This window comes from Arabidopsis lyrata, assembly GCF_000004255.2.
Source record: "Arabidopsis lyrata subsp. lyrata unplaced genomic scaffold ARALYscaffold_4, whole genome shotgun sequence".
NCBI classification, from domain to species: domain Eukaryota; kingdom Viridiplantae; phylum Streptophyta; class Magnoliopsida; order Brassicales; family Brassicaceae; genus Arabidopsis; species Arabidopsis lyrata.
The window spans coordinates 16498151-16523726 of NW_003302552.1; the positions used below are offsets into that span (position 1 = coordinate 16498151).

Sequence of the window (25576 nt, forward strand, 5' to 3'; positions counted from 1 at the left end):
GGTAGGAATGGAAAACGACACGATGTGCAATAGTGAAAAGGATGCATTACAATGAGGACAAGTGGCGAAACAGCGATCGAGATTGTAGGAAAAGACGGGCAGATCTGAAAAGCTGCCCGAATATGTTCTCATTTGCTCGACTCCACTAGTTTTGCTTGACCCTACTTGTGCCCGTTGCCCTCACATACATCTTTCGTTGTGACTCATCAAAGAAGCGTCGGTATCGAAACCGAAGATTCCGTTCGCTTTTGGTTATGTTCGAATTTCAGAGACACTAAACCAGCTTTGGTATTTGGGTTTAGTTTGGTTTGACTTCGGTTCAGAGACAAAACAACCTTCCTAAACGAATGAGTGACTCATATAAAAAGCAGTAAACCTTCCATATATATAGTTCCATAATAAATCTCCTAAACTGTAGTTGCTAATTGCTACTTGTTTGACTCGAAAATATTTGAAAACTACACTTATATATGTGTAACGTCTTTGAACTTATCCGAGGTTAGAGTTATTTTTAGTCCCCCTTAAATCATCTAAATAATCAGATACGCGACTATGATACTTTCATTAGAATAAACATTGTCAAATTAGGCTTATAAAATCATTACTTTAATAGAATATCAATTATCAAAAAAAAAAAAAAAGTACAAGTATTCAAAAGACGGATTACATAATATCTCTTGGCTAACCTTATAGCAATACTACAAAGGGTGAATGAAATATATATACCTGGAAGAAGAAATAATTAAAAATCTATACATGAAGATTAGTTATTTAGTTCTCTTTCATCCGACTCAAGGTAATGCCAAAAATACTCTTAGTCACATATGCACGTTAACAAGTAAAATATCGAGATAAAGAGTTTAGATGCAGCAGCAAAAAATGAGTTTTGGCGGTAACAATTTTAAGTAGTTAATTATTTTATTAGCACGATATATATTATTTTATGTCGATATAACTTTTAATAAGCTGTTTTTTCTAAACATTAGTAACGTAAAAGCACTATTCTTCTTACGCCGAAAATATGTTTATCGTGTTAAATCATTTATTATATGATTGGTATAAGCTAACTTATATATTAACATGTTTACTTATTTTGATAATTTAATTATTACCGTTAACTTATATATACACTAGTAAATTAGTTATCACCCTAACATATCTTTTAAAATGGTAAATTATATGTTACATCATAGATAACTCTATGGGTAGTAAATTATTTATATTTTTATCACGTTAATAACTAATTTTGTTTTTATTTCACTCGGTAACTAGTATATTAGCAATTATCATTTTTCGTAACATGTTAAAATATTTATTTTCATTATTTATCTCGGTAACTAATATATTAACAATTGCTATATATAGTTAGGATGACAAGAACAGATGAACGGATTAGTTCCATTTGTCTTCAAAATCAAAATCACCATTGTTGTAACCAGTTTCGTCGGAATTGAATAATCACTCTGTCCAAATCCCGGAACCAACACCCGCCTTGGTCTTCCTTTTTGAGGAACTGAAGATTGACGCATTGCTGGATTTGTTTTGCATAGCCACCGACACCATTATGTCGGATCTAGAACCATCGATCTTCTTTTATTTCACACCAAAAAAACTATCAACAAAAAAAAGAGAACAATGATGGAGAAAGAAAAAAAAACAATTATTAGTGAGATGAAGAGAAGTTCCCTAACAAAACCAGCAAATCTGCAGAAAACAAAGCAAAAAAATGGAGATAGCGAGAAGTAGAAGAACGGCAGTGATGAACCATGATGGAGCACAATGATACTACGACGACGTTGTCATGAGTGGTTGTGCCATCTCGTGTAGATCGTGCAGACGGGAGAGCATCGGTGATGAGATCATAGTCAATGAGTAGATATCGACGTATCGTCACCGCCACATCTCTAGTTCTTATATTTCGTCGGTTTAGTTATCATCATCTCTTCAATTAGTTGATTAATATATTTCAGAGGTATAATTGTCATAAAAAGCAAAACAGTAAAAGGGAACAGTTTTGAGGAGATAACTAAATATTGATTTTTCCATGTATAGATAGTGCAATTTCCCTACTACAAATTAACTTTAAGGTAATTAAATACATCATAAACCATATGCTTGCAAGGACACATGGAAACATCATAAACCACACGTTTTGGCATTGCTCCTCGAGTTTTCTACATGGAAACATTCAACCACAGATGGTCGTAACTCGTAAGCAATCAAACTCGTACTCGCACAACAAACAATAACATGCATTATTAAATATACTAATTTATTGCGTAAATAATATACTTTACAAATTACAACACAATCTATAATTTTACCGTGTACATAGTATGTAGTTCAAAATCAAGTAAGCATTCGACAAGTAAGAAACGTATAACGTAACTGTAGTGAGTGAGCAGTCATTAAACAACAAATTAGCGTTTAGGAAATGGATGAACTAGTAAACATGATTAATATACACAAGTAAATAACCATGATTACTTAATCACATATATAGATAATCTAGTCTGCTTTCATCCCTAAACTCCTTATCAGATACGTACTCATCTGGATTCCTAATTCAACACCTGTCTTTTGATGTCTTGAGTTGAAGATCATAAATATTTAACCGCAAGTAAAAGTTTTAGATTATATATATCAAGCATAATCTAGCCCTGAGATCAACTTAAAAAGAACGATTTAAGTTAACAAGAATTCACCCCAACCATCATAGTCTAGTCTAACCCATGATGATCCAACATAAATTAATACAACTTAAACATATTAGAAGCAAAATACTAAAAAGATAAAGATGAGGCAAAATTCATAATTTGGATAGATAGATAAGGATGATAGGTTCTTTTCTAATTGTGAATCAAAGATATTAATTTTTATCAAGGGGTATTAAAAAAAAAATCTTGATTCAAATAGATTAGAGAGACATTAAAACTTAGATTTAGAAATACCTCTTCTTGTTATAGTTGTCATATAAATCTTAGTTTTTCGACATCAATCATATTGTCAAAATGTAGCTATATTACCAAAAATGGATCCAGACTAGAAACACTGAAATTAATGAATCGAATGTCCCAACTCCCAACCATATTTAGTCATATAAACAAAAAAAAAAGTTTTCTAAGAAGGACATATATTGACTGAAAAATAAAGCTATGAAAAGTAATAAACGACCAAAAAGTTAGACTTCCAAAACAGAGGCTATGAGTGTGAACCGCTGGATTGGTTTAAAGTCCGATCTTTTATTAGTTCTTTAAAAAGAATCCGGATTAATTTTAGTTATGGGATTAGGTGGATTGGACTATACAAATGATTTTGAATTAGGTAGAACCTTAATGATTATGAGATCAACTCATTAGTTCTTTCCATTTTTTTTTTTTTTTGTTTGCAACACATTCTAATGATAAATATTAGAATTATTTTAATCATACGAGTCAACCATTAAATTTTATTTAACCCCAATCAATGAAATAGTGAACTATACAATTGACGAAACTAGGTTCTTTCCAACACACAAAACATAAAAATCCATAATAAACTGGATTTGTTGGATTGATGAGCTTGACCCACTAATTATATAAAAATGTGTGCATGATAAAATAAGCCAAACACAGATAATATATACATATAACATGTGTACATCTGTTGTATATCATCAAAAAGGTATAATGACAAAAGACAAAAAAAAGAGGGGTAATATCGTAAAATCAAGTAAAGGAGCTGGGCATAAGCTTTGTTCTCGAGTCTCCCGCTCCGCTCAGGTGTAGCGCCTCTTCCACTTTCTCTCTGCGTTTTCTTCGGAAACCCTAAAACTCTGCAAGAAGAAGAAGAAAGACTCACCGTTGAATTAGCTCCTCTCGAGGTCAAATCTCCACTTTATCCAGATAAATTCAGCTACTACTTGTAAGTTTGCTTCTCCCTTATAGGATTTGTTATCTCAATTCGTTAGCTGGGATTAGCTTAATTGGTCACCAGGAATAATTTGATACCTTTTAATGTTGATATAGTTTATTGCAAAGCTTTGATTTTTCATTGAATTCATGGGAATTTATACTAAAGGGCACTGTTGTTTCTCACAGGGGTATTGTGAGAGAAGAGTGGTGGAATCATTTTATTTAATAACCTTATGGAGGAAGAGGTTGTCATGTCTGAGAATGGTAGTTTTGAGTTTCATGATGACACTTTATCATCATCAGTTCAGATTAATGGTGTTCTTAAAGAGAATGAGAATCCGGATGTTGATTTTCTTGAGGATTTAGATTCTTACTGGGAGGATATAAATGATCGGTTGACTATCTCTCGAGTCGTGAGTGATTCGATTATAAGGGGAATGGTTACTGCAATTGAGTCTGATGCTGCTGAGAAGATAGCTCAGAAAGACCTTGAGTTGTCAAAGATTAGGGACACATTGCTTTTGTACCATGTGGGTTCGGAAGGAAATGAATCCTCTAAGTCTTGTTTGATGCATGATAATAAGGCGTCTTTGGACACTCAAGATGAACTTACTCAAGGATCTTTAAGCAGTCTTAAAAAAACCGCGAGGAAACAGTTGTTGATGCTCGTTGAAGAGCTCACCAATTTGAGAGAGTATATTCACATCAATGGATCAGGCGCCACCGTCGATGATTCATTGGGTTTAGACAGCAGTCAGCATGAGACCAGGTCCAAAACTGTCGATAAAATGCTTGATTCCTTGAAGAGCATTCTAGAGACTGTGTTGAAGCGGAAGAATGATATGGAACTTCCCTCCTCGTGGCAGCAGGAGCATGATTTTCAAAAAGAAATTGAGTCTGCAGTGGTGACTAGTTTTGTTCGGAGTCTCAAGGATGAGTATGAACAGAGATTGTTGGACCAAAAAGCTGAATTTGGTGGTAATAGAAGTCTCATACTTGGAAATATCAGAGAGATTACTGGTCTGCGCCAGGAACTAGAGGCCATTCGTAAATCGTTTTTGGATCATGAAAATGGGGACGAGGCAGGGGAGGTAGGGGACCGGAAAAGAGTGGAGCAATTGCACCGCAAGATGTCGGGAAGCCTTAGTTCAGTTTCTTCAGTTTGGGAAAATGGTAAGCATGAAGAGAGTTCTACTGGCTTGATGCCTGAGTATAATGAGGCTTTAAGACACATGTCACGAGATGATTTGATCAGTCACTTTAAGATCGAGATGAATAAAATGAAAAGAGACCATGATTATGAAATACAAGAGCTGACAGAGCAATGTTTTACCTTTAAGCGCAAGTATTTGAATTTAACGGAAAGGGGTTCTTTTTCTTTTATGGGGAAGGATAAGGAGCTAGAGGCGCTGAAAAAGAAGATCCCATTTGTCATCTCTAAATTGGATAAGATTTTGATGGAAGATGAAAAGTTGGTGTCTGAAGGCAAGAATGATGCTGATGTTAAGCGCAAACTGGAATCTCTTCTTCTGGAAAATCGTCAACTGAAAGATTCACTTTCAGACGCTGCTGAGAAGATGTCACAGCTTTCTCAGGCTACGGCAGATCATCAAGAGTTGATTCGAAAGCTCAAATCAGATGTTGAGGATTCTCGTGTTGAAGCTTCTATTTACAAAGATGTTTATGGGTGTTCTGTAACGGAGTTTGTGGGCCAGATTAAATGTGCAAAACAGGAGACAGATTTAGAGCATAGTATGTTGAGAGAAGCATATGAGTTGTTATTGGAAGATCTTGCGAGTAAAAAAGCCCGTGAAAGCAAGGAGGAGTTTGAAGACTCTTGTGTCGAGTCCGTCATAATGGAAGAGTGTTGTTCAGTCATATACAAAGAAGCCGTCAAGGAAGCTCATAAGAAAATTGTAGAGTTGAACATGCATGTAACAGAAAAAGAAGGAACTCTGAGATCAGAGATAGTTGACAAGGAAAGACTGAAAGAGGAGATTCATATGCTGGGGTGTCTCGTCAAGGAGAAGGAGAATTTAGTCCAAACAGCGGAGAATAACTTGGCTACAGAGAGAAAGAAAGTCGAGGTAGTCTCTCAACAGATTAACGATCTGCAATCTCAGGTAGAACAGCAAGAAACAGAAATTCAGGATAAAAGCGAAGCACTGAGAGTTGTTTCGGCACGCGAGTTAGAGAAAGTAGAAGGTTATGAGACGAAGATATCCAATTTGAGAGAAGAGTTAGAATTAGCAATAGAGAGTTTGAAGGAAATCAAAGATGAAAAAAGGAAAACCGAGGAGAAGTTATCAGCGACAAAAGCAGAGAAAGAGACACTTAAGAAGCAACTTGTGTCTCTGGACTTAGTCGTTCCTCCTAAATTGATAAAAGGGTTCGACTTTCTAGAGGGCTTGATAGCAGAAAAGATGCAAAAAACGAATTCTAGGTACCCTTTTTCTCTGTTTGCTTTCTGTACCTTTAGACATGGATATACAAGTACTTTATCCATTGGTTCAACAGCATGAAGGTAATAATTGTATGAGAACTTTCTTGGCTCTTAGGTTGAAAAACATGCAGAGTCAATTGAGTGATCTGTCACATCAAATCAATGAAGTCAAGGGGAAAGCATCGACGTACAAGCAACGACTGGAGAAGAAGTGTTGTGACCTCCAGAAGGCCGAGACTGAGGTGAGTCATGATTGTCCCCATCCATCAAATGTATCTTTTATGCTTGTTACAATAGCATGCGTTTGCGAATTGTTTCCATACCCTTTTTTAGTAGAAGAATAAACTGATATTGGATTAAAAATGATGTTTATATGGTTGTTGAATCACAGGTTGATCTTCTTGGAGATGAGGTTGAAACTCTCTTGGATCTTCTTGAGAAAATATATATCGCTCTCGATCATTATTCTCCAATCCTAAAGCACTACCCTGGCGTAAGCACGATCTCTCTCTCTCTACACATATTTTCATTTTTCCCATTTTGAGATTGATTTTTATGATCAGACTATACTTATGACTTTGCAGATCATTGAGATTTTGAGGCTTGTCCGGAGAGAACTTAGCGGAGAATCAAAGAGACCATCGGATTGATAAGTCGGATATCTTTCACACTAGTTTATTTCTGTTTCTTTCTGTACAGATCTCTCAGGTTTATGTAATGTTGATGATGTTTAGTTTTGTTTAGTAGATAGGTTTTGATAATGTACTGTCATGAATTCGAAAAATGTGATGTTTGATCGCCGGATCTTTCAGTCTTAGAATACAATTGGATTACATATTGAACTTGAATCTCATCTACCAAAGATACTGCAAGTGATCCACCTCGTTACTGGTCAGATCATTCGCCAAAATTATCATTAAGGATTAATTAAGAAGGTGTCAAAGGAGAGGCATGCATTTGATGATCTGATTCCTTGTTTAAACCAAAAGTATTCATAAAACCAAAGATCATCAGCTAGTGGAGATGTCAAGAATGCTGTGAAACTCAAGGTACCACATCGCTTCATCTTTTGTGATCTATCTATCTGATCTTTGACTTGATGAAAGTTGAATAGAACCAGGAAGAAGAGGATCACTTACGTGTAGAAGAAGAAACACCTCATGATGCTGATGATGTTGTTGTTGATGTTGATGTTGATGATGATGATCATGATGTTGATAATAATGGTGACAATGAGGAGGAAAATGGAAGATATTGTAGACGTGAGTTTGATCATGGGTACCATCTAGTGAAAGGTCAAATGGGTCATGGCATGGAAGAGTACTACATCGTAGCTGATACCAAAACCGTTAAAGGCCACAATCTTGGGTTATACGCTATATTCGACGGCCACTCAGGCATTGATGTTGCGGATTATTTGCATAACCATCTATTTGATAACATATTGAGTCAGGTTTTAAAAACAAAAACTCACTTATTCCCCTATCAAGAATTTCTCACACAACTTAAAGACTGTGTTGTTTTTGTTGTTTCATGAAGCCGGATTTTTGGAGAAACCCTAAGAAGGCAATCAAGAGAGCGTATAAATCTACGGACGACTACATTCTCCATAACATAGTTGGTCCACGAGGTGGCTCCACTGCTGTGACGGCTATAGTAATTAATGGTAAGACAACTGTGATTGCAAACGTTGGAGATTCAAGAGCAATCTTGTGTCGTGCAAGTGATGTAGTCAAACAAATTACGGTTGATCACGAACCTGACAACCTTGTCGAGAGCAAAGGCGGCTTCGTCTCCCAAAAGCCAGGTCCCTTTTTGTATCTTTATTAAGAAGAAAAGAAAAAAAATCCATTTTGAACTTCCAACTCAAAACCAATCATCAATGTTACTTATAATGATTAGGTAATGTTCCGAGAGTGGATGGACAACTAGCGATGTCGCGCGCGTTTGGAGACGGAGGCCTTAAAGAGCATATAAGTGTGAGACCGAACATAGAGATTGTCGAGATCCACGATGACACAAAGTTCTTGATCTTGGCTAGCGATGGACTCTGGAAGGTTTCTATAAATGAATAGACTATTATTATAAGAACAAAAAAAATCTTTATTACCCAAAGATTGGAGTAAATCTTGATCGGTTTCTTTGTCAGGTGATGTCGAACGACGAGGTTTGGCATCAAATCAAAAAGAGAGGGAATGCAGAAGAAGCTGCGAAAACGCTAATTGATAAAGCGTTGGCTAGAGGAAGTAAAGATGATATCTCTTGTGTTGTTGTTTCTTTTCTTTCCTTCAATCCATCGATTAAATGATTTATCGTATGTTTCTTTTAGTGAATCACAGTTTCAGTAGTTTTTGGAAAGGAAAACAAACAGTGTTTCATACAATAATAAGTTCCGAGTCGAATCACTGTTACATATTGTTACAAAAATGTGTATAGCAGAATCACAAGGATTCAGGACTAGTGGAGGGTCTGATTCTGGAAGGCATTCTTAAGAGTCTGTCTCTTTCCATCTTGTTCTTGAAAGAGTGCTTAGGCGTTATGGACATTTTGTTCAGGGCATAGTCAAGATCAGCCTCGTCCCCTTCGTCACTGTCCTCATCTCCGTTCACGATCACCTCAGCATCATAATCATCATCTTCTTCATCTTCATCATAGGTCGCACTCACCATTGACCAGTAGATGAAATTCCGGGAGATAAAGCTACAACATCATCACCCAAGAAAATGCAGAAACAGAGTCAAGAACATTAACCTTTATTTAAGATACTTGCAAAAGAATCAGTGCAATGGTTTAAAGATAGTAATGAAACCTGTTTGAGGTTTTGAGCAAGCAAGGGTCAAATGGGAAGAACGTATCAAGCCTCTCACACCCGCCAAAAGCACGGGAGAGCTCAGACTCAAGTAGGTCATCGAAAATGAACGAGTCTGAGACGATGAACAGACCACCTGCTTTAGCTTGTCTAAGGAACTCCGCAACTACCGATGGAAGGCATACCTATTCTCAAAGCAGAATTCGCTTATCATGCATTTGGTACATTGGAACACTTCCAAATAACAGTTGAGCGTATGTGAAGAAAAGAAAACTCACCCTCAATGGGTTTAGCTTGTGCATTAAAATTGACTCCAATGGTGTAAGCTGGGACCGAAAGCGAGGAACATCCAGGATGGACCTCATCCGGAAGCAGAGCACATACATGATTGCCTGTGGTCACAGAACAGATTCAAATGACAGTTTAAACAAATGTAACCACATTTTGGAATGACTCTTTGAAATTAAAACTCTAAAGGACAGGTCAATTAAATATATTTTTGAGAATGAAATAGCAAAGGGATGATTGTAGAATTTTGTGACAGGAGGAGCCTGGGCTTGAAAGCTATATATACCTGACATCCGGAGAAGAAAATCTGATGTTCTTCAGGCCTAATATCATCATTGCAAGTTCTGCAGTAACCCACACACTCATCTATCAACCTAAAATTTTTGGACACAACAAAAACAATGTTACAAGTTACAACAAACTGAAGCTTCAATCAGATCAAATGATTATGTTTGAGGTAACATTTTGTAGAAATCGCTTCCACCTTTTCAACATGCTAGCCACAAAGGAAACCGGCAAAAACTTTCCACGAGCCAAGAAGCTAGCAAGATAAGCCACCGCACTCATTCTGTTAAGGGGGGAGAAAGAGAAGCGCAACCAAGTTTGTGATTAGAAAAATGACAGAACATATCATGCAGCGAATGAGAAAATTTCAACCAAAGGGATACTTGCCTGGTAGATGGATGCTTGTTGCTGGAGAGAAAAATCTCCACCAGCTTACTTGCAAATTTCACACCACAATTTTCAGGATCCAGTGAGCAGGCATAGAACATCAGAAACTGCAGATGATATCGAAAGTGAGTATAAACCGAGACATCTCATGTCGACCATGCTAGAGTCTTGAAGAAAGATGTCCATAATTATGCAAAATATGATAGCTGTATGGACTACCTGGGTGAATTTTGATTTGTATGTGTTCAGAATGAAGTTCTCAAATGACTCCAAGAGGATATCAAACACCTACGCCAAAATCATTCAAAAAAATCAGAACTGCTAAGAAGATTCGCGAGTCCATCAGTAAGGAAAGTTTAGATACATATGTCAATGAGGTCCAAGTTGGTGCCATACCTGATCCAAACGACCATCATTTTGACAGGATTCAAGATGCTCAAAAGCTACGACCATTAATTTGTCCAACAACTTAGAGACTACACTTCCATCTGATGTATCCTGCTTTAGAGGTCCCACAGGAAGCTGCAATAGATAAATCAAGTCCAAACTCTCATAGTCCAGTAAAAAGAGTGTTCCTACGTTCTTGTTATCTAGCAACTTCTAATCGATACCAAAGGAAAAAAATCAAACTTCAAGCCTACCTCGTCTCCTTCATTTATAGTGCCTTCAACTGCGTCTTCAAGTTCCATATCAAACATGCCTCTACTAGAGTCATCTTGTGGAATATCATCCCATCCAATCTCTAACTACAAAAATACACCAGCATATCATTCACTCACCAATACCACACTACTTACTGACCTCAATTGTATAAACATATTCTGTCTACTTACATCCAAATCTCGCAGCCTCTCCATCACCACACCAAGAATCATGCTGCCACCAACTTGCCCGATTGGGCTATTCTCCAACTTTAATAAGCTCTCCACATATATCACTATCGACTGCAAGACGGGTAAAATAGTTTCTTTTGAGTTTGTCACCAGTATAAACTTATGACTACATTGTCCGAAATTTACCAAAAAGAAAGACTCACATGGTCCTTTTTGTGTATTTTGGGCATTTCCTGGAAGAGCATTGGCACTAATCTTGAGGGAGTAAGAGGAACCAAAATAGATATTTTCAGAAGCGCTGCATGCACCCGAGAAAGAACTTCTATCTTCTTGTTTAGTACACGGGGGTGCGAAAGATTATTTACTACCGAAGGAGGCGGAACGAAGTTGCTTACAAGCATATTCAGACAAGGGTCCAGATACTTTCCACGAGTGACAGCCTGTGATGAAAAAAGGCAAAACATAAATTGTCTAGCTCTTCATCTAGATTAATAACAACAGGCGTAAGGGTAATTGTTGAGTTGTGTACCAGTGATATGACTAGGTTCACCAATGCATCCATGACAACAGGTCTGTGGTCCCACAATTTCATTCCAAAAAGCTAGACATAACAATTGGGGAGAAATCCAGGGTAAGAGGTGGGAGGATCCATCTTAAACTAGTTGAATTGGAAGCAACTGTAAGCCCCGATAGAAACTTACCGAAGAAAGAAGCTTTTGATGGTGAACGATATCTATGCAAGCCACAGAGCCTGACAGAGCCTTCAAGACTGTCTGCCAGTTGAATTGAAAAATGAAAATACTTTAGCAAACAGAAAAAAAAAAAAAAACACACAGAGTGAATTGCCATACAAAGAATAGATCACACCTCAAGCTGCGCCACTGCATCGGGATCCCTAAATTCTTTGATGTCCTTGTTAATAACTCCAACAAGCTCACTGTAAAGGTCTGGGTCCCCCTGGCATTAGCAAAGAAACAATAAACTAGTACCAAGAAGCATAACACATATGGCATCAACATATAAATGCAAACACATAAGCAGAGGAAAGAAGCAAGACTTGTACGAGACTCACAGTTTTGACAGATGTAAGGGCGTTTCTCACGGTCTGCACCAAATCTGTGTCAGATAAATCAACGTTGTCCACATAGTCTACAGTGTATAAGCTCGATGGATCACTTAGAAGCTCTACTGCTCCCATCCTCTCTGGACGTATGTAAATGGTGCTGCTACTTCAAGTTGGTCAAAGTTCGGAACTTTCCTGATGGAAAGAGAAAGTATAGATAAATCTCAAAACTTTCAACATTAACTTATACTCAAGGCACCAGAAAAATTCAATTGAAGTCAAATTCGAAGAGCTATATATATAGACTATCAGCGGCGAAAATAGGGAAAAGAAGAGCTACAAGAATCGATGGTAACCACCTAAAATCTCCATTGATTACAGCTTTTACAAGAGAAAACTAGCATAAGTACACAAAATACGACGGTGAGAGAACTCACAAGGATGAATAATTGAAATGGGTTTTGCTTCACGTGGCTCCGTCAGCTCCACGAAACCCTTGTCACTGTCCCGTTCTGATAATTCCGGCCTTCGTTTTCCACTCCTTCGCTATGGTTTTTTTGTTGAAGATGAAGGAGCAGATTCTTATGAAAGACGGCGATAATCGAAAAATATAATGGAGACGTTAGGGTTCACACTTACTTTTTTCATTTTCTTAATCTGACGGTCCTCCGCTCTCTTTATTTAATTCCAACCTTATTATTATTTTTAATTTTTGTCGTCATTACATCAAATTTTAAAAAAACTCTAGAATAGATTTTGTAGAATACTCCATTAAAGAGAAAAAAAAAAAAAAAAAAAAAAGAAAAGAATACTCCATTAAAGAGAAATTAGTTTCAAAGAAATTTTTTTGTTAACTAGGCTACTTTGATTGCTCACAATAACCATAATTAAATATGACCAAAACCAGATATGAAAACCGAAACAAGAAAAGATTAGGACCAAAACAGCAAGACCTCATTTCTGCTTACACAACACTCTCACACAAATTAGTTTTTTTACACCCAAAACAATACCGTAAAACAACAACAGACAAAAGAGAGTAATCAAAGCCAGCGGATACGAAAAGAAAACAATATTCTTTTTTTTTAGGTACAAACTCAATTAAAGATCTAAAAATCTCAAGCATCGAGCTCAGCATCTCCATCCTCCTCTTCATACTCCTCCTCATCAGCTGTAGCATCCTGGTATTGCTGATATTCGGCCACAAGATCGTTCATGTTGCTCTCTGCTTCAGTAAACTCCATCTCGTCCATTCCTTCTCCTGTGTACCAATGCAAGAAAGCTTTTCTCCTGAACATTGCTGTAAATTGCTCGCTCACCCGCCTAAACATCTCTTGAATCGAGGTTGAATTACCGATAAAGGTGGATGCCATTGAGAGACCCTTTGGAGGAATGTCACAGACACTAGACTTGACATTGTTTGGGATCCATTCAACAAAGTATGAAGAGTTTTTGTTCTGGACATTGATCATCTGTTCGTCTACTTCTTTTGTGCTCATTTTGCCACGGAACATTGCTGATGCAGTTAAGTAACGTCCGTGTCTTGGGTCAGCAGCACACATCATGTTCTTGGCGTCCCACATTTGTTGAGTCAGTTCGGGCACTGATAAAGAACGGTATTGCTGAGAGCCACGGGATGTGAGAGGGGCGAAACCAACCATGAAGAAATGGAGCCGCGGGAAAGGGATTAGGTTGACCGCTAGCTTGCGGAGGTCGGAGTTAAGCTGACCAGGGAAACGAAGACAGCATGTGACACCGCTCATTGTGGCAGAGATCAGGTGGTTTAGATCTCCAACTGCAAATGACCAGTGCAAAAACAGGTTACTTGTTACATGTAAAAAAAGCTAGATGGACTCAAAATCAAAATCTATGTTACTTTTTAATCTACAGAAATAAGATAAAAGTTTATGCGTGAATTAAAAAATCAACTGTCAACCACTTTTTTGAACTAGTTTGTGACTTAGTGATAAGAAACGAGAATATTAGACTAGAATTATCATACAAGAGACAAAGGGAGGAGACCAACCCAACTAATACCACTAGTAATTGTTTATCAAGCTGAGAGGTCAATCTAAACTATATTACTTTCATACATCATTTTCGAGTTATCACTTCTGATTTCTAGGGTAAGACAAGGGCTTCAACGCCACCTTGTCTAGATAATGATTAGTAATATCATTATCAATCTCCAAAAGAATCAACATTTGAAACATCATTCTTCTAAGCGCAACTGGATGGAAAGAGAAAAGAAAGACTTACAAGTTGGAGTGGCTAGCTTGAGGGTGCGGAAGCAGATATCGTAAAGAGCTTCATTGTCCAAAACCATACATTCGTCAGCATTTTCGACAAGCTGATGCACAGAGAGAGTAGCATTATATGGCTCCACGACTGTGTCCGAAACTTTAGGAGATGGGAAAACTGAAAACGTGAGCATCATACGATCTGGATACTCTTCCCTTATCTTAGAGATGAGAAGAGTTCCCATTCCAGACCCAGTTCCTCCACCCAACGAGTGACAAACTTGAAACCCTATTCAATAATTCACAACCATCTTCAAAATCATGGAACTAAGAGAAGAGACAAATATGTTTACGAAAGATACAATTTAGTATTCCAATTAACAATCGAAAATCTAATCATCTCAATGCCACAGTGCCATAATCAATAGATCTATATGTTTCTCATCATCACTACCATAAATCCGTAACATAATTTGCTCAAATGTTTCAATTACTAACAAGAACACCAAATCCATTGCTCTACACAATTCGAAAAGGTGACAAAGCGGAATTAAGCTTGATTGATGAATAAACATGGAAATGGAGAGTGAGTGAGTCTTACCTTGTAAGCAGTCGCAATTCTCAGCTTCCTTTCTAACAACATCGAGCACGGAGTCAATCAATTCAGCTCCCTCAGTGTAATGACCTTTAGCCCAGTTGTTTCCGGCGCCGGATTGGCCAAAAACGAAGTTATCTGGCCGGAAAATCTGTCCGAAAGGGCCAGATCTGATGGAATCCATGGTTCCCGGCTCCAGATCCATAAGTACGGCGCGAGGTACGTACCTTCCACCGCTAGCTTCGTTGTAATAGACATTGATTCGCTCGAGCTGGAGATCGGCGTCTCCGTCGTACTTTCCCGTCGGATCAATCCCGTGCTCATTACAGATCACTTCCCAGAACTTAGCTCCGATTTGGTTGCCGCATTGACCACCTTGAATATGAAGGATTTCTCTCATTTTCCCGGAAAATTTTTCAAATGGAAACTGATTTTGGCTCGTGGAAGAGAAAACGAGAGAAACTCAAACTTAGGGTTTGTTTCTCTCGAGGACGGAGAAAAAAAGAAAAGTTTTTGCGGGAAAAAAAAAAACTTTGAAGGGTACCGATTAAAATGCGGATTGTCGCTAGTTATATACAAAGGGGAAAAAAAGCCAAGGGGTAGTTTTGGAAAATTACTTTGTTCATTATTGGTTTTTGTTTTTAGAAAAACTATATTTTGGTTGCTCTGTCTTGGAATGAGCTGTAATAGTGACTGTTGTGTAGAAAAGGATAAGATAGATTGATTACAAATTAATTTATTGTTACAAAAACCAGTTGTTGTGTGATCTTATCACACTTAACACTACAACTAACTTAATCACTATGTTGTTTTTTTAATATGTTTATATAGTCTTAACCATTTTTAAAAGATTAACCAATTGTAGTTGAGATAATTTGTTGGTGGTCATCACTATATGCCCTCTACTTCCATAGTTAGTTGAAAATATTCTACATACAAATTGAATAGTTCTATAATAATCAACCTGCTTATGGTTTCTTTTGTTTTTTTATATACAACCACATAAGTTACAACATCATGTGTGGCCACATATGTTGACGATTTTTATTCGCTAAACCATTCAATTGCTACAGAAAAAATATACTAGCTACGAAATATTGACTTACAAGTTACAACACACAAAACAGAACAATAGTCATGGATTAGCAAAGAAAATTTGTATATAATTGTTATACAATTTTTACTATTATATATATACAAATTTTACTAAACAAATTGGTAACGAATCAGCAACAAATGTATTAGTGACAGATTTATTTTTTGAGTGTTGTTATTTCTAAAGTTTAGTTTGTCTCACGTTGAAAATTATAAGATGGAAAATGTATAATTTACTTATCTCGCAGGGAAAGAAAAACTGACTTGTACAGCTAGCATCGGCATGGGCGATCACCACATCAAAATTGGCTATCATCAATGTTTTTAATACTATCAAATATACTCTTTTTTTTTTTTTGGCTAATACTACAAAACTTTTTTTACATTTGTGAAATGGAACCAAACAATTTTTGTCGAAAAAGTGCTCACCAAACACCGTATAACCGTGCACTACTGCACTCCTTTCATCTCTATCTTCTGATTCTTTATAATGGCTATATAAGCTCTGTTGTCAAATCTATAAGTTAGACATCAAAGACAGAGACTAATCAAATGAGAAATGACATCACAACATTGGTCTAAAACTTCCACGTAATTTACAAACTAGCGAATAGTCTTTTCCAAAACTAATCTCTCAAACAAGAAATAGTAAAGCCATTGTGAACCAATGAAACGAAGTTTGTTTTAGTTGTGTTTGGTTAATCTTGGATTTAAAGCATTAGAGAAATATTCTAGCTAGTTTTTTTTAGCGAAAAAAATAATTATATATTCAAAGACTCTTGACTCTAGATAATGAGGCCAAGTCTTAGGTTGCTCACTTGACGCTGACCGCAGAAGAGACCGCATCAAAAGTTCTAAAAAGCATAATGAATTAACCATTTCAAATTTTATTTAACTCAATAAAAAAAAGTCAAAAGTATGATTAATTATTATTATCTAGCTGCCACAATCTTCGAGTTTAATATATTTTCTGAAGAAGAGACCGACTTTATTTATGCTTTCATGATTATTCATACATAACTTTATCATGGCTCTATGGAAAATGATTAAAGTGGTCAATGAAATCTTTTGACATTGGTGTTCACTACGACCTAGCTATTTAAATATCTTCTACCAATTAATAATACAAGTCTAAAATGTAATATTCCGCACAATGTATGAGTAAATTTCCTAGTTTTTATATAAGTGAAAAATCAAAAGTGTGTAATGCACCGTGCAAATTTGGGAATCCTAAGTGTGACGACAAGTGACAAGACGAGCGTAGAACAGCTAATGTATGAAGAGAGCCAAAAGAGCAACAACCTGGCACAGCCGTTGGTTTTTTGAATATATTTACGATTCGTTGGCCTCCGTCATCTAAGGCGTCTCTCTCAATCAACGGTCCAGATTCGATCTAGAAGATATATTACACCGACCTTGTTTCTCTATCAAATTCACGCACACCAACAACGCAAACCTCGAAATAGGGCGATTCAATATCTCGGCGATTCTCTTCCGTCTCGAGTCGCTGAGATCCTCCTCCTGCGCTTCTCCATCAGGTTCGTTTCTCTTGGTGTTTTGTTTCCTTTCCTCAGATTTTTTTTCTGGATTTCCATGGAATTGGATGTTGTTTAGTGTTTAGATCGGATTATTTTGCTGTTGTCTCTCGATAAACGAATCATATGTCTCTCGTAAACTTGATTACGCATTGTTGAAGGCTACTTTTTTGCTAAATTAAAAATATGTTTAAATTTGTTGGACATTGTTGCGATAAGAAAACATGTGAATTGTGTTTTTTTTTCTTGAACGTGAAACGTGAGCCTTATTGTTTTGTTTCTCACTGCAAGAAGAATAATGAATGGGTCAATCAAGACATAGTTCCCATTTTTCTCTAATTGGTTATAGGCTAAGAATCTTTTAGATTATGTGTGCAAACTCAATTAGGAACTGTGTTTTTTGTTTTGTTTTGTTGATGTTAACTTGTGAATTGCTTTCTTTGGATAGTTAGTTGTATATATTTGATGCTTATTATGTATTTGGTGGTGGGTCCTTGGAGGAGAATGAGTTTAAGGAACTGTGTCATACCTTCTATGTTTTTTAATGATTAGTATTTTTCTTTCATCTAATACTTGCTAGGAATACAATTTTTGGTATCAATTAACAACGAGTTCTATAATTGGATAAGTGATTTTGGGTATGATTTAAAAGAGCAATAAAGTTAGTTATCTTGTCAAATAATAGACCCCCTGTCGTTTTCTTAGTCATTTATGGAGTAATGCTTAAGATTTAGGCCTCTAATCTGGTTATGATAGTGAAGAGGATCTGTACATTTAAATATACGACCTGTTGAAAATGAACTCAGGTGTTTCATTCATTATGTCGCTATGCGTTTCTGTTCAAAATAGTTATAGTTGCAGTATATTTTTCCCTTGATCGTCTGTTTCATTTATTTTTTTACATCAGTTAAGAGTCTGCAAAATGGTTGCTCAGGGATTCACTGTGGATCTTAAAAAGCCCCTTGTATTTCAGGTAAATACTGTTTCCGAAGATTTTTAGATAGTTTATGTCAACATTGACTCGAGACCATCACCCAAGATTGTCTTCGTTTCATTCTTAGAGCTAATTAAATTCATGTTCCCTTTTCAACCCCTCTTGTCATTGCTTTGGATGTTTTACAGGTTGGTCATCTTGGAGAAGATTATGAGGAATGGGTTCACCAACCTATCGCGACCAAGGAAGGCCCTCGGTTTTTTCAGAGTGACTTTTGGGAGGTATGTATATATTAGTTTCATCTTATTCTCATTCTCAATTTCCTATATAAACTTATTAATAATAGGCAACGTCAATAAGGCTCTGATCTCCATTCTCTGACATATTGGCAATGGAACAGTTCTTGACACTTACAGTTTGGTGGGCAGTTCCTGTCATTTGGTTGCCAGTTGTAGTCTGGTGCATATCAGTGTCAATAAGTATGGGCTGTTCACTTCCAGAAATCGTCCCAATTGTTTTCATGGGAATATTTATCTGGACATTTTTTGAATACGTTCTTCACCGGTTCGTTTTCCACATAAAAACGAAGAGTTACTGGTTAGTCACTCTCTCTCTCCCTCTCTCTGTGTTACATTTCATATACTCAGTACTCCCTATGAATCCTCTTCATACAGACAAATTCGTGGAAACTTAACTTCGTTCAGATGCTAATGATTTTTTGGAACCATTCCAGGGGAAATACTGCACACTATCTTATTCACGGATGCCATCATAAGCACCCAATGGACCACCTTCGACTCGTCTTTCCTCCTACTGCAACAGCGATTTTATGCTTTCCGGTATTCATCTACACTAACCCACCATTCTACCTGTTTTCACCGCCAAACCTTAAACCGTCTTCTTTTTTTGTGTCATAGTTCTGGAACATCGCGAAGGCTATCTCAACTCCTTCAACCGCACCTGCATTGTTTGGTGGAGGCATGCTCGGGTACGTGATGTACGATGTCACTCACTACTACCTTCACCATGCTCAACCTACTAGACCAGTGACCAAAAATCTCAAGGTAAAACAATGCCAAGTCTCAAAACCCGGGACTTTCTTTTCTTGTGTCTGGACTTATTCTTTATGTGTTTCTTATGATTCTGCAGAAGTACCATTTGAATCATCACTTCAGGATTCAGGACAAAGGATTTGGTATAACTTCGTCGTTATGGGACATAGTGTTTGGGACACTTCCCACTACAAAAGCCCCCAGAAAAGAGCAATAGTACTATTAAAAAGAAGATGTTGGTAATACATTTAAGTGATCTTAAGTTATTGATCATCCTTCTGAATTTTGAGATGTTTAATCTGAGGTTTCATTTGGATCACGGTCTTTTGTAGTTTGTAAATCAATCCTTCACAATCCTAATATAATATTTTTCAATCAAATTTTTTACCAACGTCTCTTCCTTGGGCCATATTTATCTTGAATTGAATATTCCAGGCCCATTTACGGCAAAGGAATAAATAAAAAATCGTTTATTGGGCTGGGCCTGGTTAAAGAAATAAAATGAACACTCGCTCACCGACCCGCCCGGAGATCCAAATCGCTGGCGGTCTAATCTGACTCCTCGCTTCCTTCTTCTCAAACTCTGCACTCTTCTGCTCACTGAAAATTAGGGTTTAGGGTTTTTGATTTTCGTTGTCGATTAGGCTCTTCGAATCTGTCTCATGGCGTTGAATTTTCCATTTATGTGAGATTTTGCTCCACAATCGGAGAAAATTTCCCGGCAATGGCGGCGGCCAATGCTCCACCTGAGCTGGCTTCAGGGAACCCTTGCTGCGTCGCGGTATGTATTCGATTGTCACCCATTTATGGTGTTTATTGGTTTTCTCAAAAGAATCTTATTTTCTTGATTGTGTTTCAGTGGCAAGGGAAGTACATAGGAATGAAGAAGAGGCGAGATGCTTTTAGAGAAGCGGTAACTCTTCTCCAGAAGGCTATAGCAGATGCTAATACTGAGAAATCCAATCTCGAGAAAAGTAAGTCCCTTTTACTACTAGTGGTAGAGATTAGCTCGCTCTCTTTTGATGTGTAATGTTTCTGTTACTGATTGAAATTTGTTATGTTATGGTACATGATCCATTGTTATGCCTTTGATTTGATGTAGCTAATTCTTCCAATTGATGATTCTTTGGCGATTATGATTGAATTATGGTATGCTTTAAAACTGGGCTGTCTGCTTAGTTAGAAAGATGTTGTTGTTACTATAGTTCTCAATCTTAATTGTGATTTTTAACTTGTCTAATCTAAATCCTACAGAACTTGGGGAGATGGCGGTTGACAGAGACACTAAGGCAAATGATTCAACGGTAAAAGCATCTTTCGAGAAAGAAATATCTGGTTTGAAGTCTGAGATATTGTCATTGCAACAACAATTGGTGCGGAACCTTAAAGAAAAAAGTGAAGAAACAAAGCTTCTTCAGGATCAAGCTTCTCGTCGAGAAAAGGAGATCAATGAACTAAAGGATCTCCTTAAGAAAGAAACATTAAGGGCAGATAATTCTGAAGAAGAGAGGGAGCATGCTTTTAAGGAATTGAACAAGGCAAAGGCTCTGATAGTAAAAGATGAGGAGATCAAGCCACATGTTCCTGAAGTGAGAAAGGAAATCAGTCTGGTTAAAAATCTTCTTGCAAGTGAGAGGCAGAAGACAGAGTCAGAGAGGAAGAAAGCAGAATCAGAGAAAAAGAAAGCTGATCAGTATCTTTCCGAGTTGGAGGTCTTAAGAACTTCAGCTCATAAGACTAGTTCTGATTTGCTTACTTTGACCTCCAATCTTGAGACTATAAAAAAGCAGCTCGAGCTTGAAAAACAAAAGACACTGAAAGAGAAAAAACGTGCAGATACGGAGAGTGCAAAAGCTAGGGACCAGATGAAGCTGGCAGAAGGTTTGTCTGAGAAGTTTGAAATCGTTAAAGCAAGAAATGAAGAGCTCATGAAAGAAATGGAATCGCAGAGCGCTAGTAGCAAAGTAAAGTTTTCTGAAAACTCGGAAAAACTGGAAGAGAAGATAAGGCTCCTTGAGATGAATAAGAAATCAGCCATGGACTGGAAATCTCGTGCTGATGATCTGACTCAGCAGTTACAAGAAGCGCAATTAGTGACTGAAGGTTTGAAGAAACAAGTGCATGAGCTTTCACTTTCCCAAAAATCCATCAAGACTCACTCTATCTCTCCTCAGGGAGTCAGAGACCTGGAAAAGGCTGAAATGAGGCTTTTGAAAAAAAAGCTGAAGTTTGAGAGAAATTGTGCAAAACACTCTGAAACAGTGGCTAAATTTGAAAAATTTCGAAGGGAATTTCAGGGCGAAGAGCTAGGTCGGCTGAAACTGGAGTTTGGTAGTCTTACAAATCGCATGAATCTACTCAATGAGTATTTTTCAAGAGGCGTTGAAGGTACAGCTGGCCTTGAAAAGGTTTGTTTCTGCCATTATTTTTAACGTTATGCTTCCTTATCCTTTATTTGAAAATTGGCTTGATGACCATAGACATGTTATGAAATTTGATACCTTCTGTTGTTACCGGTTATCAGACATTTGATTACATGATGGATCTTTTGTTGTTGACATGGTGGATGAAAAAAGAATCATGTTGTTTATTTTCAACTTCCTTAGAGAATATCCTAGGTTGACGTGTGTGGCTCAAAAATTCTCAATTTAGTTTAAACATTCACTTGAAGTTATCTGAGCATGATCGCTTGGGCTGTACTCTGTTGGAGTTCTTGAGTTTATTGTAATTAGTAACCTTGAATCTGATTATAGAAGGTGAGACTGAGAACCAAAACAATTGTTTAATCTTTACAATAGTGGCCTCTATCTTAACGTGGATTATTTACAGCATCATACCACTTTTATACTTTGCTGTATTTGACTATTTTAACTCCTTATTAGTCTCCTTATGTTCATCTTATTGCTATGCAGGCTACAGGATGCAGGAAACTGCAGACGCTACCATCACAGAAGAACCGTAATGGTGAAAAGCATTCTGACGCAAGATGCAATTTGGTTGCCAGCTCTGGTTCTCGGGAGCAGGCATGCAAGTTGTCTGCCCACTTAATTTCTAAATCTGGACGGGGTGTGAGTGAGTCTGGCTCAGGTACTATTTCTCAATTGGAGTCTCCTACTGGAGGCTCTAGAAAATTACAGAGTTCTGGAGTTATTTCCAGCGAAACATCTTTTTCTGATGGGCAGTTACTGGCCTCACAGGGAAGAGAGCAGTTCTCTGTTACGACTTCAGCAGAAATAGCAAAAGATAAACCGAATATCCAACCAACAAAATCAAGTATGTTCCAGAAAATTTCTGATACCAGTAAAAATGGAAATCTCTGTTTGGTGGCTGAAAACTATCTTCAAAGGCGTCAGAGAGATAGTCATGAGGTAGTTGATGAGAACTCTCGGAAAAGAAAAAGAATGTTAGAGGCAGTTGTGTCTCGTAAGCATCTGTCATCTGATGATAAAAAGAAAAATTTGCAGATTGGAGAGAAGATGAGCCGCTTGCAGTCTATGGTTTTAGGAACTGGGTCTAGGCCTTTAGAAAAGGAAGAAACCTTGGTCCCTGATAGGCAAGGTGGCTCCTTCGTAGTTTCCAAGAAAAGAAGGGTTTCTTGTAAGAAGAAGACAATTATACAGAATTCTCTTGAGTTCAACCAGTCAGGCAAGACTCCAGGTAATATAGCTGGGAAAACTACGTGCCTCTCTACTGCCAAAGGACATGACGTGACAACATTATTTCCAGAGGACGTTGCTGCTACAGATTATATGAAGTTGCTAGAGTTGGATAACTTGGAAGAAGAAAATTATTACCAGATGGCTAGAGAATCGCTTCTGTCTCCTGATCTTCCTCAGGTAGATTTTTTGGGCGTTGAGATCGTGAATGACAAAAATCCTGCTAGGGCTCTTGACATGGCTGCCAGTAATAGCATGTGTTTACGTGAGACCATACTTTCTAGTGAATCTCCTAGTCTCAACACTCTGAATGATTTAGTGACACCGTTGCATGGGCATGTTCTTAAACACTTTGTTGTGTTTTCAAATATTGAAGACCAGAAAAGTATCATCAAAATTTTTCACGCAACAAACAATTGTGTACAGCGATGTCCGTCAGTTACTAGAGAACAGTGGGCAGTGCCAGCGATTCTGTCTTCTTTGAAAATGGAAGAAAACCTTTTGGCCCAGTAAGTTATTCTGCTTTCTGATCCTTTTTCAATGCATAGTGGTAAACTAATGTCTAGGCGCTAACATAAACCTTTTTTCTTTTCAGGGAAAGGGTCTGTGTGTTCCTCTCCTTGCTGCTGCATAACTTCTCCATGGTTCCCTCAACGAAAATTAGCAATACTCTGAATGTTGATTCTTTCTCCTGCTTGGATTCTTTCTCAAAACATATATATGGAGGTATGCCCCAAAACCATTTTCCTTTTCTTTTTGTTCTCAAAACTAAATACTTCAATCTGCTTTTGATTTTATGTTTTAATTTATTGAACGTGTAATTTTCTGGTGTAGTTATGGCTGATACTGAAGCTGGAGTTATGCTTTCTGAATTTTCGGAAGAACTCCTTAGTCTTCTTCAGGACCTCCTTTCTGCGCAGAGGGTATTATTTTCTGTTAAATCCTCAGAAACATCTGAATCTGATTTAAGCATTTCTGTCACCCTGAATGGAGGATATGTAGCTCTCGTCAACAAAATCGCTCTAATTGATCATTTGGTGGCCGGAAGCGCTATTTTGGCGGCAATATGTACTGCACTTGATCGTATTGGGTATATCTGTGAAGCTTCCTTTGAAATCCTGCACAAGTACAGTCATGAGAAGACCTCAGTGCTACTGACCATTCTTCACGTTTTTGCTTACATTGCTGGAGAGAAAATGTTGTTGTCTAGTGAGCATGACATATCAATTGCAGTGTTGAAATCCATTGTCATGTTTCTAGAAAACAAACATTTTGGTACTGTGGAGGACAATTCTCAGTTGCACCCAGGCAAGAACAAGTGTCCATTCGCAGACAGGTCTTCCTCGCTGGAGGCTTTGGCATCGAAGCTCATGGAAATTCTTCAGGAGTTTACTCAGTCTAATACTTTGCATCAAAGCTTGACTGGTTCATTGGGTTCTAGTCACCTAGAGAAGACCGAGTTTAGGCCGGCCCACAAAGATTTCCAGTGTGTATTGACCAGGGATCAAAGTGTTAATCTCTGTGACATTCTGTCATTGGTGGAGCTTATTGCTTGTTATACGGTACGCATTTAAGAAATTTCTTGAGCATTTCCAACCTTGACACAATGTTTTGCTAATTTTTCCATTATCTATTGAACCAATTTGATTTTATATCTAAATGCAGGCATGGGATTGGACTAGTGCGAACATTGTTGCTCCACTGCTTAAGATACTGGGAATGCCATTGCCAATGAACCTCTCTGTTGCAATCGTCTCCCTTCTTGGGCAACTTAGCAGGTAATATTATTAAGTTCGTCTCTTATACAGAAGGACCAGTCTGATGTAATATATCCAAAATCTAATCTTCTTTTCTTTTTGGATTTTCCAGTGTTGGAGTGGATGCTGGTGGCTATGAAAACAAAGGAATCTCAAACTTGAGAGCGAAACTGTCAGCATTTCTGCAGTGTGAGACGACACTAAAGGCCGGTTTTGCAGTGCAGATAGCAACTGTGAGCTCCCTCCTGAAGACGCTGCAGCTGAAGTTCCCAATAGATTTTCAAGACAAAACCACCATGATTCCGGGTAGTGGCGACCAAAGCTTATCTGGTTCAGTCAATGTGGTGACCAAGTGGTTGTCGTTGTTGAGCAATGAACAACGAGTTTTCGCTTTTGAGTTCTTACAAATTTCTGTTGTTAGATGATTCCTCAGTTCAAAAAGTCATCATCAAAAGCGGTAAAATTTTTGGAGATAGTCTCTTAATGTTTGATTCTTCATTGACTGATTCCTTTGGTTCTAGGATGCAGATATGAATGAAGATTGCATTGAGTTTCCAATTTTTTCTATTATTTAAAATTGGGGCTTTGTGTTTGTGGTGACATTAGTACAAAACAGTAAACGATATGTGGCTAATTCAGAATCTTAAGCAAATACTGAATTTTAAAGAAAGTGAAACCACATCACTATAAATAAAGATTGTAATATCAAAA

The 25576-nt window shown here is 37.5% G+C and overlaps 6 protein-coding genes across 7 annotated transcripts; 4 read left to right on the forward strand and 2 right to left on the reverse strand.

Moving 5' to 3' along the window:
* The first annotated feature begins 3660 nt into the window (after window positions 1–3660).
* On the forward strand, window positions 3661–7178 carry LOC9317422 (WPP domain-associated protein). Its single transcript, XM_002879466.2, has 5 exons — window positions 3661–3903; window positions 4080–6336; window positions 6452–6578; window positions 6728–6829; window positions 6921–7178. Exons 2-5 carry the CDS (start codon window positions 4127–4129, stop codon window positions 6984–6986), a joined length of 2505 nt encoding a protein of 834 aa, XP_002879512.1. The 5' UTR covers window positions 3661–3903; window positions 4080–4126; the 3' UTR covers window positions 6987–7178.
* On the forward strand, window positions 7107–8644 carry LOC9315580 (probable protein phosphatase 2C 28). Its single transcript, XM_021029074.1, has 6 exons — window positions 7107–7126; window positions 7343–7385; window positions 7451–7789; window positions 7876–8143; window positions 8239–8393; window positions 8486–8644. The coding sequence occupies exons 1-6, from the start codon at window positions 7107–7109 to the stop codon at window positions 8642–8644; spliced, it is 984 nt and encodes a 327-aa protein (XP_020884733.1).
* Window positions 8614–12621, reverse strand: LOC9315581 (RNA polymerase I-specific transcription initiation factor RRN3). Its single transcript, XM_021029849.1, has 16 exons — window positions 12439–12621; window positions 12011–12196; window positions 11806–11895; window positions 11640–11711; window positions 11468–11539; window positions 11142–11378; window positions 10939–11049; window positions 10747–10851; window positions 10502–10627; window positions 10325–10393; window positions 10106–10212; window positions 9918–10001; window positions 9720–9807; window positions 9424–9537; window positions 9146–9330; window positions 8614–9036 (listed from the first exon to the last, which is right to left on the reverse strand). The coding sequence occupies exons 2-16, from the start codon at window positions 12134–12136 to the stop codon at window positions 8778–8780; spliced, it is 1845 nt and encodes a 614-aa protein (XP_020885508.1). The 5' UTR covers window positions 12137–12196; window positions 12439–12621; the 3' UTR covers window positions 8614–8777.
* A 312-nt stretch (window positions 12622–12933) lies between these two features.
* On the reverse strand, window positions 12934–15357 carry LOC9317423 (tubulin beta chain). The gene is made up of 3 exons (XM_002881310.2): window positions 14843–15357; window positions 14261–14530; window positions 12934–13796 (listed from the first exon to the last, which is right to left on the reverse strand). The coding sequence occupies exons 1-3, from the start codon at window positions 15234–15236 to the stop codon at window positions 13120–13122; spliced, it is 1341 nt and encodes a 446-aa protein (XP_002881356.1). The 5' UTR covers window positions 15237–15357; the 3' UTR covers window positions 12934–13119.
* A 1770-nt stretch (window positions 15358–17127) lies between these two features.
* LOC9317424 (dihydroceramide fatty acyl 2-hydroxylase FAH1) lies at window positions 17128–19832 on the forward strand. Its single transcript, XM_002879468.2, has 7 exons — window positions 17128–17469; window positions 18374–18439; window positions 18589–18681; window positions 18801–18997; window positions 19134–19239; window positions 19318–19464; window positions 19550–19832. The coding sequence occupies exons 2-7, from the start codon at window positions 18389–18391 to the stop codon at window positions 19667–19669; spliced, it is 714 nt and encodes a 237-aa protein (XP_002879514.1). The 5' UTR covers window positions 17128–17469; window positions 18374–18388; the 3' UTR covers window positions 19670–19832.
* Window positions 19833–19921: 89 nt separating this feature from the next.
* LOC9315582 lies at window positions 19922–25435 on the forward strand. 2 transcript variants are annotated; one of them, XM_002879469.2, is made up of 8 exons: window positions 19922–20233; window positions 20312–20426; window positions 20707–21860; window positions 22365–23617; window positions 23704–23834; window positions 23943–24670; window positions 24774–24886; window positions 24978–25425. In XM_002879469.2, the coding sequence occupies exons 1-8, from the start codon at window positions 20177–20179 to the stop codon at window positions 25288–25290; spliced, it is 3864 nt and encodes a 1287-aa protein (XP_002879515.1). In that variant the 5' UTR covers window positions 19922–20176; the 3' UTR covers window positions 25291–25425. The 2 variants fall into 2 exon arrangements, with proteins under 2 accessions (XP_002879515.1, XP_020883221.1); XM_021027562.1 differs by lacking the exon at window positions 19922–20233 and adding an exon at window positions 20555–20601 and having other exon boundaries at window positions 24978–25435.
* Window positions 25436–25576: the final 141 nt, after the last annotated feature.